Source organism: Terrapene carolina, unplaced genomic scaffold (genome assembly GCF_002925995.2).
Source record: "Terrapene carolina triunguis isolate 2854851 unplaced genomic scaffold, T_m_triunguis-2.0 Scaffold96, whole genome shotgun sequence".
Taxonomy (NCBI): Eukaryota; Metazoa; Chordata; order Testudines; family Emydidae; genus Terrapene; species Terrapene triunguis.
Window position 1 is genome coordinate 72212199 of NW_020664447.1, and position 16926 is coordinate 72229124.

At 42.6% G+C, this 16926-nt stretch overlaps 1 protein-coding gene across 1 annotated transcript in view; it reads right to left on the reverse strand.

Moving 5' to 3' along the window:
• CATSPERB (cation channel sperm associated auxiliary subunit beta) overlaps nt 1-15656 on the reverse strand; it is a 97515-nt gene extending 81859 nt beyond the window's left edge. Inside the window, exons 1-6 of the mRNA XM_029911455.1 lie at nt 15572-15656; nt 13480-13577; nt 11425-11577; nt 10018-10078; nt 7979-8074; nt 4917-5066 (exon numbers count right to left, since the gene is read on the reverse strand). Coding sequence (XP_029767315.1) covers nt 4917-5066; nt 7979-8074; nt 10018-10078; nt 11425-11577; nt 13480-13577; nt 15572-15656 — 643 coding nt within the window. The remainder of the gene's footprint in view (nt 1-4916; nt 5067-7978; nt 8075-10017; nt 10079-11424; nt 11578-13479; nt 13578-15571) is intronic.
• Nucleotides 15657-16926: the final 1270 nt, after the last annotated feature.

The window sequence follows — 16926 nt, forward strand, 5'->3', positions numbered from 1 at the left end:
TCTTGATCCCCTGCAGATGGGATTAAGTCTCCATCCCACTCAGCTGGGACACAGCTTTCTGGTCACAGGCAAAGCTGAGCCCAGTATGCCTTAAAAGGTCAGCCAGCCTATGAAAACCCCAAACACAAGGTGCCAGAAGGTCTACTGGGCCTGGACCTGGGCTGTTGACCTAGTGTGAGGTCCTGGGAATACTGAGTGAAAACCCTTGTTTACCCAAAAGGGCTGAGACCAAATGTAAGCTAGTCAGAGGGCTGAGCCACATTGCAAAGACTACCAGTCTCTCTCATTTAGAAGGTAGATGTTGAGTAATTTTTCTTTCCAAACAAGTCCAATTTTTTGGGCTGTGGTTTTCAGAGTAGATCTTTGACACTGATGTGTCCTCTGATTGACTGCTGCAACTCCCAGAAATGAATATAAAATTTCTCAAATCCCAATTGAGAGAATGTGATAGCAGAAGTCTGCTGTCTTCGATGTTGGAACCAGAGAATCAGGCATCTGCAAAGACCTCACCAAGGTATTAAAAGTCTATCATTTACTGGTAAAGTTAGACATCCAGGAGTTGTCCTTTGGAGAATGTCCAGGACTTTGTGTGATTTTTCTTGAGCCACCTCAACAGCAATTTCCAACGTATTGTCAATTCTCCTCAAAAGGTCCTGGAATGTTTTGTCATCATCTGGGGTGGCACTTGATAACTCAGGCATTAATGCCTCATCCAGACTTAATGAGGACAAATGTATAGGGGCCGGATGGTCTCCAATCTAGGAATCCTCATCCAAAGCTCAGACAGTGAGATCAGGTAATGAAGGCATAGGATGGGCTGATGATGGATACCCCTTTTGAGGTGCACAATTGGGTCTAGCCCTGGATTGGGCTGCTGGTTCAGGTCTTTTTGTTCAAGTTATTTCCCACAGAATTCAATATGGCCAAAGGTACTGGTAAGCATAAGGGACTGGTAGCCAAGGAAGAGAGCTCCAGGGAGTGGTGTCCATACCTATGCCTATGATAATAGGAATCAACCCTAGAATCTCTCCCACGGGTAAATGTTCCTGAGTACCTTGACCTTAGCAATTTAGCTGATGAAGGCTCTCTATTGTCGTCAGACTAGAAGAGGAAAAAGAATACTCCTCTTTAAGAGGAGAGGCAGTACCAGTAGGCTTGTGTGGAACCACCACAGAATGTGTTTTAGTTCACAGAGAATGCACTCGGTACCATAGTTGGGACAGTGGCCAGTACTGGCAATGGTGACTTTACCACTGGTAACAGGGGGGAGTCCGCTACTGAGGAGACTGATAGGTCTTTGGATGCTAAGTAAATCTTTGGTACTAAATATGACAGTGCCTATGATAAGCAAGCTGCCATTGCCAGTACTGGGGTAGAGGATACCGGAAGAGTCAGTACTGGGGACATCAGTACCAGATGCCTTGGCACTGAGGCGTCATTATCAGGTGATCTCTTCAGCACCAAAGATGAAGGTCCTGAGATAAAGTGACTGGTGCCTGAATGAGCACTGGTCGAACCTTTTTTTGTCTCATGAGCTATCCTTGGCCTCTGATGCTCAAGAAGATTAATGGGCCTTAGAAGTAGAAGGACCCAGAGAAGGAGATCTGTCTTTTTTCCCTAAAAGCTCCTTCTTCCCACTGCCATCCAATGTTTTACTAGAGGAAGAGAACAAATCCTTCAGCACAGGAACATCAGAGACACAAGTGGAAGAGGCAGCAGGAGCACATTCAGATGAGAGTGCTCAGATGTTTCTGTTCCTGGAAACCCAGGATCCATGATCAGAGGAAGAATGCATCATTCTCTCCATCAGAAAAAGTTTTAGCTGAGCTTCCCTGGCTTTTTGGTTGTCTTTGAACATGACTTACAGCTGGCACATCTCTCCCGTGATGTGCCCTTCCCTTAGACACAATAGCATCTAGGATGCCCATAGTTTAAAGGCACTATGGCCTTATACAAAGGGCAATTCTTAAAGCCTGGGGTTTATGATCAAACAAAGTGACTGAACTCAGTGCTGAAAGTACCTCCCCCAAGCAAAATAAAACTAGTTTCCTCACAAAGAGATGAAAGGAAATGCTATAAAAAGACAAAAACTATACTAATCACTAAGTATGTGCTATCAGACTACCTACGACTATTCACATATACAGAAAAAGGCCACACAACTCAAAAAAAGCTCGGACACTGCAAGTTCTGACTGACTTGTAGCCACAGATGGTGAGAAGGAACAGAGGGGTGGAACAACTCTTTATGCCCTCAGTTGGAGGCATGAAGACACATAGGGTGCAAGTGCGGTCCCAACAGACACTGCTGAGCAAAAAAATTCATCTTGACAACCAACACTGGAATATATGGAGGATACTTGCTGGAGGATTCTCTGCACCTTGAGGTCTTTAAACCACGATTTGAGAACTTCAATAACTCAGACATAGGTTAGGGATTTGTTACAGGAGTGGGTGGGTGAGATTCTGTGTCCTGCGTTGTGCAGGAGGTCAGACTAGATGATCATAATGGTCCCTTCTGACCTTAAAGTCTAGAAGTCTATGAGTCTATATGCAGACAAGCAAGTGCAAAACCACCTCTCATCTCCTACCACTTGTGAGACTACCTGTTTCCATGCTTCTTCCTATGCCTGAAACAGATTCCCTGATCTAGTATGCCTTGCAAATTCACCTTCCTCCAAATTCCTATTCAAAATGCATTTATTTCAGCAAGGCTTTCACTCATCCCTGCTCTCAGACCTCTCTTCATAATCCTTTCATCTACTCTATATTATAGTTTGACCACAATGGACTGAATCTTGAAGTCTCTACTCAGTCAAAACTCCCATGTATGCCAAAAGGAGTTTGATTTGAGTAAAAAGCGAGTAGTAACTTCAGGATTCAGGCCAATATGTATTTAAAAAAACATGCACCATGGAATTGCTAAGAAGTGTCAGGACAGGCAGGCAGGCAGGCATCTGGCTGTCACTGGAGCAGGAGCAGTCTGTCAGAACTACCAGGCTGCTGGGAGTATCCCCAACAAGGTAGTGATGTTGAACAGACTGGGGTGGCTACTTTCATTAGCAGCCTCTATACCTGCCTTGCTGTCACCTAGTTAGACCCTGGCTTGTTGATTGGCTGGACCCTTAGGACTCACAGATAATTATCTCAGATGACTTGTGAGGTTCAGAACATGCAGGCACAGGGATGATTCATCAGACTCAGAACACTCATCACAAGAAGTGAGCGAAGACAATTTTTAAAATTGCTCAATCATTTTGCTTTTCTGTTGCTTCCCTTCCCTCCTGTCCTACCTCTATTTTGTTCATTTGGATTCTAAAATCTTTGGGTCTGTGAATTTATCATTTTACAGGTCTATAAAGCACCTTTGATACCAATGGTGCTATATAAGTAGTAAATAAATAAAACCATTTTGTCCGTCTCTAAAATGGATTAACATTTGGTTTGGTAGCTCTTCCCATGATGGTGTGACAGACCAGATTACCCATAAACTCTGCTGCTTTTTCCAACAGATATAGCTAAACAATAGTAAGTTACTGAATATCTCTATCTTTACTTTGGTTTTTGTTTTACAAGATTACTGTTAAGCAAGTTTGTGCTGGTTGTACTTTTCAGCATTTCCTACATCTACCATTAGATGGCAGTGCTCACTTTTATTTGCATTTCAGTCCTAGTCTGTCTGAGATATTAAAGCCAATTTCACCATATTGTACAACAGAGTATAAGCCTTGGTCTACACTGGGGGGGGAGGGGGAACGGGGAATCGATCTAAGTTACGCAACTTCAGCTACATGAATAACGTAGCTGAAGTCGACGTACTTAGATCGACTTACCGTGGTGTCTTTACCATGGTGAGTTGACTGCTGCTGCTCCCCCGTCGACTCTGCCTGCACCTCTCGTGGCGCTGGAGTACAGGAGTCAGCGGGAGAGCGCTCGACGGTCGATTTATCGCATCTAGACTAGATGCGACAAATAGTGTAGACATACCCTCAGAGTGATTGTCTAAATGTGACCAAGTTTATCAGGACCAAAAGACATCTAATAATAGAAGGTCATACTAAAAATCAACCAATGGTCCATCCTCCAGCAGGGGTTCATTGCTGGCTTCTTCAGGAGAAGGTTTAAAACCTTCATAATTCAACTAAGTGTGCAACACTACCCTATTGGGAATTATTTTCCTGAACCCAAATGATGATCAGAATATATCTGGAAGCATGATACATTAGACGGGGTACTGGACTGGGGGACAACTTTGGTTTTATTTCCAACTCTACCATCAACTTGCTAAGTGATTGTGGTCAAGTTACATCACTCCTCAGTGCCTCAGATCATTTTTACAGCCGGGAATCTGAGGCACTGAGACCCACAAGTAATTTATGTATTGCGTAAAAAAGCATGTCAGAGTGCCCTCTTCTGGGAATGAGCAAAACAAAAGTGGCCAATTAAGACTTTTCTGTACCATTCATTAGGTCAGGTGACAATCCTATTTCCTTCTTTCTCCTCTAAACAGTGCTGGCCTTTAAATCTCTCTGAATGTCTCAGATAATTTCAGTTGCTTTTTTCCAGACCTCTTCTCTTTCTGCTTTGCCTTTTTGAAATGAAGGGATGCACCCTAAATTCAACAGTCAAAGTGAGGAGGTATCATTGATTTGCATAATGGAAATATAGTATTTTTGGGAGGTTTCTTTTTTCACCTTTTGGCTGTGATTGCACACTGGGCCAGACAATGTCACTGACCTGTCTAATTTTGGAAGGGAGGGTACAGATGTTTACATAAGGTAATGCGAGAGGTTCTATTTATTTCAGAACCAGGGAGAGTATGTGAATAGTACAAACTGTTTGAGCCAACTTACGTTGCCTTGCACTGGTCTACAGATTTATGGTGAATATATTCAAATACACAGATACACAACTTACCATGTACTGTATCGTTGCATATAAGAGCAATTACTGCCACATCATTAGCACAGGGGCATTTTGACACTGTGATATTTATTACATCGGGTATTAGAACATCAATTTCAGTAGAGCCTATTGGTTTGCCAAGATGCCACTGAAGAAGAGGCTCTGCGGAAGAAAAAAGTCTAGATGTTTAAAATATACAAAGCATGAATACACTGCATGTTTATTTAACCATCCTTGCCACTTGTCCTATATATTTCATGGATAAACAGAAGACAAATATAATTGGTTATAAGAGACTAAGTAAGAAATGAACCTAAAGTGGCTTCACATTTGGAGTGCAATAGAGAAAGAATGTGCACGTGGACGAGCGCATATGTAAGGGCTTGCCTACACTACAGAGGTACAGCTCCGGCACTGCAGCTGTGCTGTTGTAGGATAGACACTTGTTACAGTGTTACAGAAGGGATTTTCCCTCTCACTAGAGGCGGTAGCCAGGTTGATGGAAGAATTCATTCATTGACCTAGTGGTGTCTACACTGGGGCTTAGGTTCAGCTTAACTATGTCTCTCAAGGGTGTTAAAATTTTTTGGTATTTTAGGTGTAGACCGGGCCTAAGATGAAGGATGCCATTGAAATACAAAACATGTTAATCACATGAAAAAGGAAGTTGAATGGCAAAAAGTACTTGCATGCAGCTTAGTGGAAAGCAGCAGGATATGCATTCAAAATAAAATTATGCACACAAAACAATTTAAAAGAACATTATTGAGATTGCAAAGTCAAACAATCAAGAGTTAAGAAATACCAGAATTAAGGTTGCCCGTGCAACCTTATTTTAGCCCCCTTGTGTCTATGCATTATGACATAGTCTTTAATTGAATGCTCACATACTATTTTTTCCACACCCGGTTCCAGTCTCCTTTCCCAGCCAATACCAGTTCCCCCTCTTCTCACCCCACAATTCCTTGACCCCACAGCTTTCTTGCCCAGCCAGGCCCAATTGTCCCCTCCTGACTCCTCATCCAATCTGTCTCCCCAACCCTACATGGGCTCTCAGTTCTAGTCTCCATCCCGGGGTTCTTCATCCAATCTGTCGCTCCTCATCTCAGTCTCCATCTAGCCAATCCCATTTCTCTCCCTACATCCCAACTCCTTGTCAGAACTCTATCCTCCTTCCTCAATCCCTCTTCCTCCCCCACTGATTCCTACTCCCAGTCTCCCCTTCCCCCAGCTTCTTGTCCAACCTCAGTATACCCCTACCCCAGCCAAATGGCTCCCAGCCTCCCCTCCTGTTTCCCTCACTGGCTCCCAGTCTCCCTCCTCCAACTACCATTCCTAGGCTCCTTGCCCAACCAGTCCTACCCTCCCCTCCCAAAATCTGGTCTCCCCATCTTCTCTCTCCGTCAGTTCTAGTCCCCCCTTCTGACTCCTCCTCAGTTTCTCGCCCCTCTTTAGCTCCAGTCTCTCCAGACTTCCTGTCTAATCTACTCCTTTCCCTCCCCCTGCTCTAGATTTTGTCCCCTCCGCATTCAGATAAGATGGCTTCTTCCTCCACACTACCTGGGTGTGGGGGGGAGGTGTTACTGAGAGCACAGGAGAGACGAGCTCTGTAAGCTCACTTCCATTGCATAGCCCCACCCAGGACTGGAACAGAGAGTCCTTCTGAGCCTCTGAACTGAGGCATACTCATTTACTCCGCCGGGATGGTGTATGTATAGTGTGTTCAGCACTAGGAGCTGTGAGGGGATGGCACATGCTCAGGGAGGATGGAATCTCTAGATCCGAACTGTTAAAAGTCCAGAAATCTCTACTGAGTATGTGCAAACTGCGATTTTTCAAAGGTTTATAACTTGGTGTGACAGGATGCTATCAGCAGCACCCTGATTATTGACATTACAGACCTAGCTGAGGGCAATTACACACTTTGAGGATTGTGAGCACCTGGCTGACAATCACTGAGCTAACAAGGTAACTGGGGAGAATGTAAGGGGAGGATCAGGAAGCAAGGGGAACTCAAGGGCAGTGCAAGAGGAGCTCAGCTCAGAAGGAAGCTCAGAGGGTGAGCCAGGGCTGGGGAGTGAGGGCTGCAGGGAAGCCGGTCTTTGCTATTAGCCTGTGTTGCATATTCTTGTGAAGAAAGAGGGAAATAAATTCACACCTTGGTGAAAGATAAACGGCATGGTGTACGTTTGAGATTATGAACCATCTGAACTGGCCAGGCAGTGAGGTTCACCAGGTAGTGACGGAGGCACCCTGTGACACTTGGCCAAATTCAAGTAGATTTTCACAGGGTCAGGAAAAAGCACAAGGGGTTGGCCTGACACAAAGGCTACTCCCATGCCAAATTTTAAGTCTCTGTTCCAAAGCAGGGGGGCTCTCAGATCATTTCAAAGTATTTTTTAATGGAGAAAAACATATTTTCCTCTTAGCCTCGTTCTTGGAAACAGCTGAACTATATTGGCTGAAATAATAAAAAAAAAAAATCAATCAGCCTGAGGCAGACACCAGGCATAGAAAACTTCAGCCCAAACCACTGAAATTTCACAAAGTTCTAAGCAACTGAAAACAGGAGATTTTTCATGGGAAGTATGGGCAACCTTAATTAGGCAGTGTTGCCAATAATAACCATGTTACAAGACAATAGACTTGATAAAGAAATTAGGAAGGCTCTTTAGCTTGCTCTACAGAAGGGACATAGTTTTCTAATAAAATTAACTGAAAAAGGTGCACTGATCATCTTGTTATATCTTTCCACAGACAGAACTTTTTAGATGAACTCTGTCCTGTACTGAGGTTGTACAATAACTATATGAATATGATTAAGGCATTAAGGCAATTTAGCATGTGTAGAAGAAATTGATTTTTAAAGAATTGTTTTCAATTTTCCCCTAATGGTGTCACTACAGGGCAGAGTTAAGGTTATTTGTGTGCCTTAGCAGTATGTTTCCATATCTTAAAATGTTTAGATTTAAGTGTAAGCTTAACTCAGACTAATATCATCCTTAACTGCATTTTAACAGGGTATTTTTTAAAAAAAAATTCTACATGATTCTTTCTTTCTAAATGTATCTTACCTCTAAAAATATCTAGTAGTGTTCCTTCAGTAGTAAACATGTTTAATCTATGATGCATGGTGAATCTTACAAACCATTCCTCTATTGGAGCAATATCTGGTTGAACATAAAGTGAATACAAATGGACAGCATTTAGAGTCTTCTAAAAACACAACAGAAAAGTGATTCCCACAGAAGGTTCTTTGTTCATACTTCAGTCTACCTTCATACAATGGTTTTCCCATAACTTGAATCCACCCAAACTGAATAACTTCCCATGACATTCCTGTTTATAAAAAGAACCAAACAATTCTGACGCCTTATTCAGCGAAAACACTCACTGAAGTCAATGGGAAGGTTTCTTAAATAAGTTCTGAATAAAATTGAGTAAAGTGCATCAGGATCTGGCCCAAAGACTATTCGTTATGTGACTTCATTTCTCAACATTTCACATAGCAAGGTGACATAATACAGAGAATATATAAGATGAAGTATATTTGGATTTTTAAAAAACTAAAGATACAGTGTCTCTCTGATTCCTAGTCAAAATATTTATCTGCATTGTCTTGGATACAAACACTGCCGCACAGAGTGAAAAATTGCTGAAGGACCACCAACTAGGAAACTGCTAATATAGCTGTGGGTCTATCTAGTCTGACATGGGTTTATTTAACGTCTTTAAATAAGTGGAAGTGGGAGTAAACCAAATAATGAAATTAACAGATTATATTAATCTGTTAATCTAGGGGGGAGGGATAGCTCAGTGGTTTGAGCACTGGTCTGCTAAACCCAGGGTTGTGAGTTCAATCCTTGAGGGGGCCACCTAGGGATCTAGGGCAAAATCAGTACTTGGTCCTGCTAGTGAAGGCAGGGAGCTGGACTCGATGACCTTTCAAGGTCCCTTCCAGTTCTAGGAGATTGGATATTAGGAGGAACTGTGAACAACAGTGACAGCAGAGAAATATTCCTAGATATGTTAGAAAGGAGGACAGAACATAACAAAAAGTTTCAGATTGGGAAAGTGAAAACCAATACAGAGGAGGAAAACCAATATGAAAAACAGATACACAAGGCAGGGAATGAACATGGAAAGCCGTAACTCTATAAGAAACAGAGGTGATAGTGGAAAACAAACAGGAGTTTCCAATGCAATATGCCAGTGTAATTTTGTCTACGAAGTCATGAAATCTCAACCAGGGAGAAGATAGTCATTGGCAAAGGTTATTCAAAAATAGGTGCCTAAAATTAGGCACCTAAATAACTCTGGCCTGATTTGCTAAGTGATGAGCACCTTCAGCTGTCACTGAAATTCATTCAGAATTGCATAACTCAGTATCAAAAAGATATTAAAAATTAAATGAAGGTGAAGAAAATAAAAATTACTAGATTTGTAAGGAAAGATTAACAAGGCTAACTATTTACAGAATGGGTCAGAGATTACTATATGAGGACATGATCTACAAGTATATGAGGAGGGCCAAGAATGAAAAGGACTTATATAGGGTGGTACAAAGCAGCGGTGTAGCTAGGACAGAAAAACTAGGTGGGCCCTGGATTTCGGGTGGGCAGGCAATGATGGGAGGGTGATGGGAGGGTGAGGGGAGGGTGAGGGGAGGGGAACAGGAAGGACCGGGGGGCGCAGGAGGGATTCCATGCCCTGGAGGGGGGGGGAGGGAGGGATAGTTGGCATGAAGGGGAGGGACCACAGAAGGGATCCAGTGCCCTGGGGAGGAGGGCAGGAGGGATGGGGGAGTCTGCTCAGCAGGCACCTGGGGCGCACAGGCTGTGGGGTGAGCCCATAAGGCGGGAGAGCCCACTGGGGCTCAAGCTCCGCCCACCCCTCCCAACCCCAGCTCAGTGTCATGTCCCCCTCCTGCCGGTGCCGCGTGCTGCTGTCCCAGTCTCTGGCCCCAGGGCTAGCCCCGCCCCCTCCCCCCATGAGGCAAAGAGCAGGTAACCTAGTAGTAATGGGATGAAATTAAGAAGAGTAAAACTTCAGTTGAAGTTGAGGGAGAACATGATGATAGTGATATGTATGTAACTAAAAATATAGTTTTTACCTGTATTATATGTAATATTTCTTCTGGGGATATCAATAGTCCAGGTAGACTGATTTTCTTCCTTTCATTAAAAAAAAATAATCAATGAAATATTTTATTTCTCTGTGATTCTAAGTCACACATTTTATTTTGCCCTTTTTCCCATTATTTTCAAAGGGTGTCAAAACTTTGGGTTAAATCATCTGTGATGAAATGGAAGCACTGCAATCACACAAGCTGCTGTCAGATTCTCTCTTTTACGGTATTTATTCATTACAATCCACACTTTATATCTCTATGTGGATGATGGATAAAACTCATTGAAAAGAATAAGCATGATTCCATTCCTCACCGTGAAGCCATGGCAGAGTGAGCTTGGCCCCACGAGTAATTACCCAGGGTTCCAGGTGGGTTTGTAAAGCCCATGCTGAAGCATGCTCTGCTATGGCTTCCCTGCTCCAGTACCCAAGTTAGCAAGATTAAAACTAGCTCAGGTATGTCAGCTCGCGCTGCAGTCACCCCCTGGGGTTACAGTATAGTGGTACAACTTGTGTGTATAGATAAGGCCTCATTTAAAGCTCTGGGGATGGCTTGAATAGGTAGCCACAGCAGGACTAGCATTCAGATCTGATTCAACACTGCTGAAATTTCAGACATTCTCATCAATTGATGTCCCAAAAATGGAAGAAATAAGATTGTGTCATACATATTCTGGGTTGTAACCCACTATTCTGAAATGCCTGCAAAGCCTGAACAAAGTGTGGGGAAGAAGGGTGGCATCCGGAACCTGTTTCTTCTGGGTTTAGCGCTTTAATTCCTACCTGCCATTAAAATGGTGCATTCGGAATAGCTTGAAACTTTGAAAGGTTGCAGCACTTCCTTTCTCTGTGCAGATAAGGCTCTGGCATTCCGTCCAGATCCCAACCCAGTGCATTTCCTTCTCAATTGGTTTGCAGCTTGCTAGTCTTTTGACTTGCTGGCCTGCAGCTAGCTCTTCTAGCTTCTCCTGAATGCTGCTTTGCCTCCTGTTCCTCTGCCCATGCCTCCCTATGGTGCCGCCTCTCTCCACCTACCTCTCACATTCCATTCTTACTTCTCCAAATTCCACACCTCATCTCTCAGAAATAGCCCAAGCCACCACTCACCTGACCTGACCGCTCAGCTGCTACTACCGTTTCTCCCTGCTTCATTCCTGAACTATAAAAAAGTATCAGGAATGAAGGGGTTACACTGGACTTAACCTTATTTAAGTGCAGTTCTTCTGTATTTGTATCTAATTCTGACAGAAATGCAAAGGTAATCCAACAGCCTGGTTGGAAGGAAAAAGGGTTAAGTGAGAGGAACAGGCTAAAATTGCTTTTTTACACTGACCAGTGCTTGCCAAATTACTGTTTATCAAACATGCATTGAAAAAGAACAAAATGTTACCAGTTTCATTCTGAAGTAGAAGATCCCAGAATAGGTACTGTTGAAGATCTGAATGCTGGGAGCAAGCCCTGATGAGGTATATCGCAGAAGAAGCTTTTTTCTGTTCTCCAAAGTATCCTCCTGATTTACATTATATAAATGACAGCTGATTTTCTTTGAGGAGGAAAAAACCCACAAACTTTTAGCAGGGGAACACCTTTCTTCCCCCAACATGCTTCAGTTACCAAAATGATCAAACATTCAACAGGCCATTTTAGGTGGATTAATTAGTGGAATTTGATTGCACATATCAATTTGCCCTGCAAATAAACATATTGTAACAAATCCATGACCAGCTAGGGCTTCACAGTTATCACTACAATGCACATTACAGCCATGCTGAACTTCAAGTCAACTGTGGGCATGGGAATAAGATCCTCTAGTTCCAGAAGCACAGTCCCCTACCACTTGAGCTGAAGGAGAATCTTCATTAATAGTTATCAGGACAGGGTCAGTTGAGGAGTTCGGATTCTGTCAGTAGAGGTAATTACAATGTAATTAAACACAAAACCCTATATTATTACAACGTTAATTTTCAAAATGTGGCCTCTATCTATCTGTGTGAAAGCAACTTCACATGCACCATCACTTCTATATGTAAGTTTTACACACTACAGCTATCATTTTTATGCACTAACTGTAAAAGGAAAACAAATTTGTGCAAGCAAGTCTGAACAATCAGGGTCATCCAAATGTACAGGCAAATGATCAAAGTGATACAAGTGATAGTGTGCAAAAACTACAATTGCAAATGACTGCAGGTGCACAATTACACACCTATAAAGTACAGGCTTGAGTTTAAACATCAAGATCTGGCTGTAAGATTTTGAAATCTGGAAAGCTTGCCATTGATGCATGAGACAGAACAGAATGCAGTTCTGCAGTCAAGTAGCCTTTGCAGCTGCAATAGTAGAAAATGCATATTTGCCTATGAAATACAAGTGCATACGACTCCAAATATATTTTAAAAAGAGGTACTGTGTATGTGCAGTATACCAATGTGCCATTTTTAGTGTCACATTGGTGACTGTGACGGGGCGGCTGCCCCTCACTGGCAGAAAAGGGGTTAAAAGCAGCCCTAGGGAGGCTGCACCGGAGGCAGCCAATTAGAAAGGGGCGGAGAGGAATAGCCAGTCATGGCCCTGCAGGCCCATATAAGAAGGGCTGCAGACAGGGGAGCTAGAGAGAGCTACTGGCTGGCTGCTAGAGTCTGGAGGCTGAGGCCTTGCGGTAAGGGCAAAAGAGGGTGCTGGAGCTGCATGGGAAGCGGCCCTGGGACAATGGACTGCAGTTGCAACTGAGGGAAGTGGCTAGATGGAGATTGCAGGTCCCCCGGAAGGGGAGAACCCAGAGTGTGGTGCAGCTGGAGGGCAGTGTCATGAAGAGGACACCGCGGTCCTGGGAGTGACATGGGTCCAAGAGCAGAGGTGACGGTGGGAGAGACACCACCAGAAGAGGGTGCAGAACTAATTCCCAAGACAGCCAGTAGGAGGCGCCGCAGTGGTGAGTTCCACCCCATCACAGTGACCAAAGCTTGTGACCGAATAATCTGGATATTCTTCATATATCCATTCTTCATCGGAAGGAATAGCTCTACTGGGATAATTCCAGTCTATTGTTAAATATATCCATTAGTAAAAGTAAGCCAATGAAGAAATATCCAGATTATTTGGTCACTGAGATGTTAGGTAAAAAAGCAGTAATCCATTGCAAATCTAGGGAAAATTACCTTTTTGAATGATACCAGATCATTGCACTCTTCAATGCCATAGGTCAACTCTCAAATCTAATTTGTTACCTTGAGGTCATCATTCAATCAATCTAATGAGAATCATTTCACTTTTAATGAAGTCCTTATTATACATGACAGGTTTACACATATGGTAATACCTTCAACTCCTAAGAGGAATTAATTCACAGTCCTCGAATTATAATAAAATAGTAAACCACAGTGCTGTACTTTTTGTCTATATGCATTGAACAATTACAAATATAAAGCTTACCTTGGGAACTTACCAAATTTTGTGAACCAAGGTACAATTTAATGATCTTGGGCTTTGGGCTTGCATCATCTAATGGTTCAGTATAGCAAGAGAAACTTGAATTCTCCTTCACTGAGGGAGACAAAAATATAGTTTAATCATTGAAATATCCTTTGTAGAAATGTCTGTTAAAGCTAAATATTAATTTTGGAAAGGAAAAAGGTAATGTACTAACTTGTACTAGGTATAAGGAAAATTAGCAAACACATTGAAAAAATTACACTCATCTATCAGGACCTGACCATAGAATCATAGAAATGTAGGACTGGAAGGGACCTTGATATGTCATCTAGTCCAGATGAGCTGAGACAGGACCAAGTAAACGTAGACCAGCCCTGACAATTGTTTGTCCAACCCGTTCTTAAAAACCTCTAATGACGGAGATTCCACAACTTCCCAAGGTAATGTGTTCGAGTGCTTAACTACCCTGACAGGAAGTTATTCCTAACGTCTAATCTTTGGTGCAATTTAAGCCCATTACTTGTCCTGTCCTCAGTGGTTAAGGAGAACAATTTCTCACCCACTTCTTTATAACAACCTCTCACATACTTGAAAATTGTTATCACGTCTCCCCTCATTCCTCTCTTCTCCTGACTAAACAAACCCAGTTTTTTCAGTTTTTCCTCTTAAATCATGTTTCTTAGACCTTTAATCATTTTTGTTGCTCTCCTCTGGACTTTCTTCAATATGTTCACATCTTTCCCAAAGCGTGATGCCCAGAATTGGACACACAGTTGAATATCAGTGCTGAGTAGAGTGGAAGAATTACTTCTCCCATCTTGCTTACAAGACTCCTGCTAATACATCCCAGAATGATATTCACTTTTTTTACAACAATATTACATTGTTTACTCGTATTTAGTTTGTGGTCCACTATAACGCAAGTAACCTCATGTGACTATTAAAAGCAATCTTTAAGGCTCTATCTAGTCCCTGACAAATTCCAGGGTGCCTGCTGATTTTCAGGTATGAATTAGAAAAAGTTCTACAGAGCTCTTTTTGTCTGGCATTTCTACAACACTCCCCACAAGGGTATCTGAATGATGAACATGGTAAATTAAATCTGCATATTTTTGCCCATAATGGATATTCATATTGGGTTCTACTCTTTGCCAATCTAGGAGCTCTGCTTGGTTAGGCTGTGAGTGTGTGTGAGAGTCCAAGGGCACTGATTTCGAATGAAATACCAGAGGCTACTAGACTGAGCCAAAGTCTGACTGCTTTGAAAGGATACGTCCAGATGCATCTTTTTACAAAAGCTTTCCTATTATAATGAACAACCACGAAATAGTCACAACCCAACCAAGCAGGTATTATTTGGAATCTCTCACTAGCCATTGTTCTGGGCATTATCTGTCTTCTTCCAGCAGAATACAGTTTTCTCAGGGTGTTGTGGGTAGCTAGGTATTTTGTAATGAAGCTGGGTTGTGATCCATTGATGGCTTTGTAGAACAATGCTAAAACCTAGAAATTGGCATTGAAAACAAATTGGGAGGGAGAGGGGAATGTAGAAATCTGTCGTGTGATCTCAATGGCTTCTTCTGCTGAAAAGACAGGCTGCTTCATTCTGCACAAGCTGGATGTTCTGTATTACTTCCACCTTCAACTCTAGGAGCAATGTTACATTAATTAGATTGGATGTGACAAATGCATGGATTGCTGTTGTCAAGTCTTCATCTTAAAGGAATATGCATAGTCTTCTAGCAAGCTGAAGGTGGAAGAAAGCATCTCACCTGTGTCAGTATCTGGGCATCCAGTGTGAGTGATGACTACTGGTATTATATAATCTGTGTAAGGCGCTCAAATGCTGTAGTGATCAGCATGGGAAAGAGATCAAATGAGATTGAACAAAAGAATGGTTTGGCCCAATATGCATAAAAATGTTATGGTACCTCGCCACATGATACAAGACAGTGCTTTGTAAGTCATCATGGGCCTATGGTACTGATAATTTCAATATTACCACTTTACATCTCTGAATTTGAGTCCGTAACTATTCTCCTGCACTGACTACCAGTAAGTTAACATATCTGAAAGCCCTCTGATAGAGCTATATCACAACTTGCCTTCCACATTATAAGTGATTCCTGAAGATAGATTAGGCATCTTTAAAATTGCTCCAACTGCAATATATAAAACCAGTGAGTCCATCTGTTTAAACAAAACAAAACAACCACCCTCATTTTATAATCTTAACAATAGATTATGGGAATCTTATATCAGTTCTACAGAAACTGAGGCCATTTCACAAAAAATTATGCTAGAGACTTGCAAGACTCTTGGCTTCTACTCCCTTCTCTATCACTGGCTTTTTGCCTGACCTTGAGCAACTCACTTGACTTCTCTATGCCATACTTTTCCTTATTTGGATTACGCTACCCATCCTGCAATGTCCCACAATGCAATTCTCTCTTGTAGAGAGAATGCTGGAGAACAGGCAGTGCTAACTAGTAGTTAGGGTCTATGTTTAACTTTTGCCACTGACTAGCTGTGTGACCTTGGGCAAATCACTTCACCTCTCTGTGCCTCAGTTTTCCCAGCTGTAGAATGGGAACTCTCATGGGCATTGTGAGAACTAATATTTATAAACCACTTTGAGACCCTGGGATAGAAGGTGTTATATAAAATATACAGCATTTAACTATCAGGATTTCCCAACTCTTAATAATTCCCTTTGATGTCTTAATCTTTTCTTCTTCATGCTGTCCCCATTTGGCTCACTTTATTCTTGTTTTTTTGTATATTCAAGACACTTCATTTCCTCTGAGTGCAGCTCTAAAACAGCGAGCAAAATAGACCCAGTCCTCTCTTCCCCCGACCCCACACTGGTCTCTTCACCATTGCTTCCCCATCTGCATGGCTGTGCTGTCATGCTTATCTTCCGCAGCAGCCAATCAGCAGTTCCTTAACCCGGGACTCGCTTCAGGATTCTGAAGGATGGCAGTTGGCCTTTCCAACTGTCCCCTCAGATAAACGAGCGGCAGCCCTTCTGCTCCATGCTTCCATGAGCAGCAGGCATAGGGCTCTCAGAAGTCCCTGCCAGTGAGAACTGTAGTGCAGATCCCTGACTGGCATGGGGCCATTATGTTCACCCCCTTTCACATAATTGACAACAGGCTTGTCTTAATTAATGTCTTTATTACTGAGTTAACAGGGAGCACAGGCTAATCTACACATTGGTTCTTATCCTGTAACACAGGCTGCTCCTGCACCAGGCCAGGAGCTGTTTCTTTCTGTTCATAATTAAAACAGACACACTGCATGACAAAGAGAGAGCTAAAAACTTAGGACAAAATTCTGCTCTTGGATCCACACAATGGCTCTCTCGACTGATACTCTGTTCTCTCTGCCTGCTCAAAGCCCCTTACTCTGCTCCAAGAGACTCTTGAATTAAAGAAAGCAAAATTCCTCACTGGGGAGG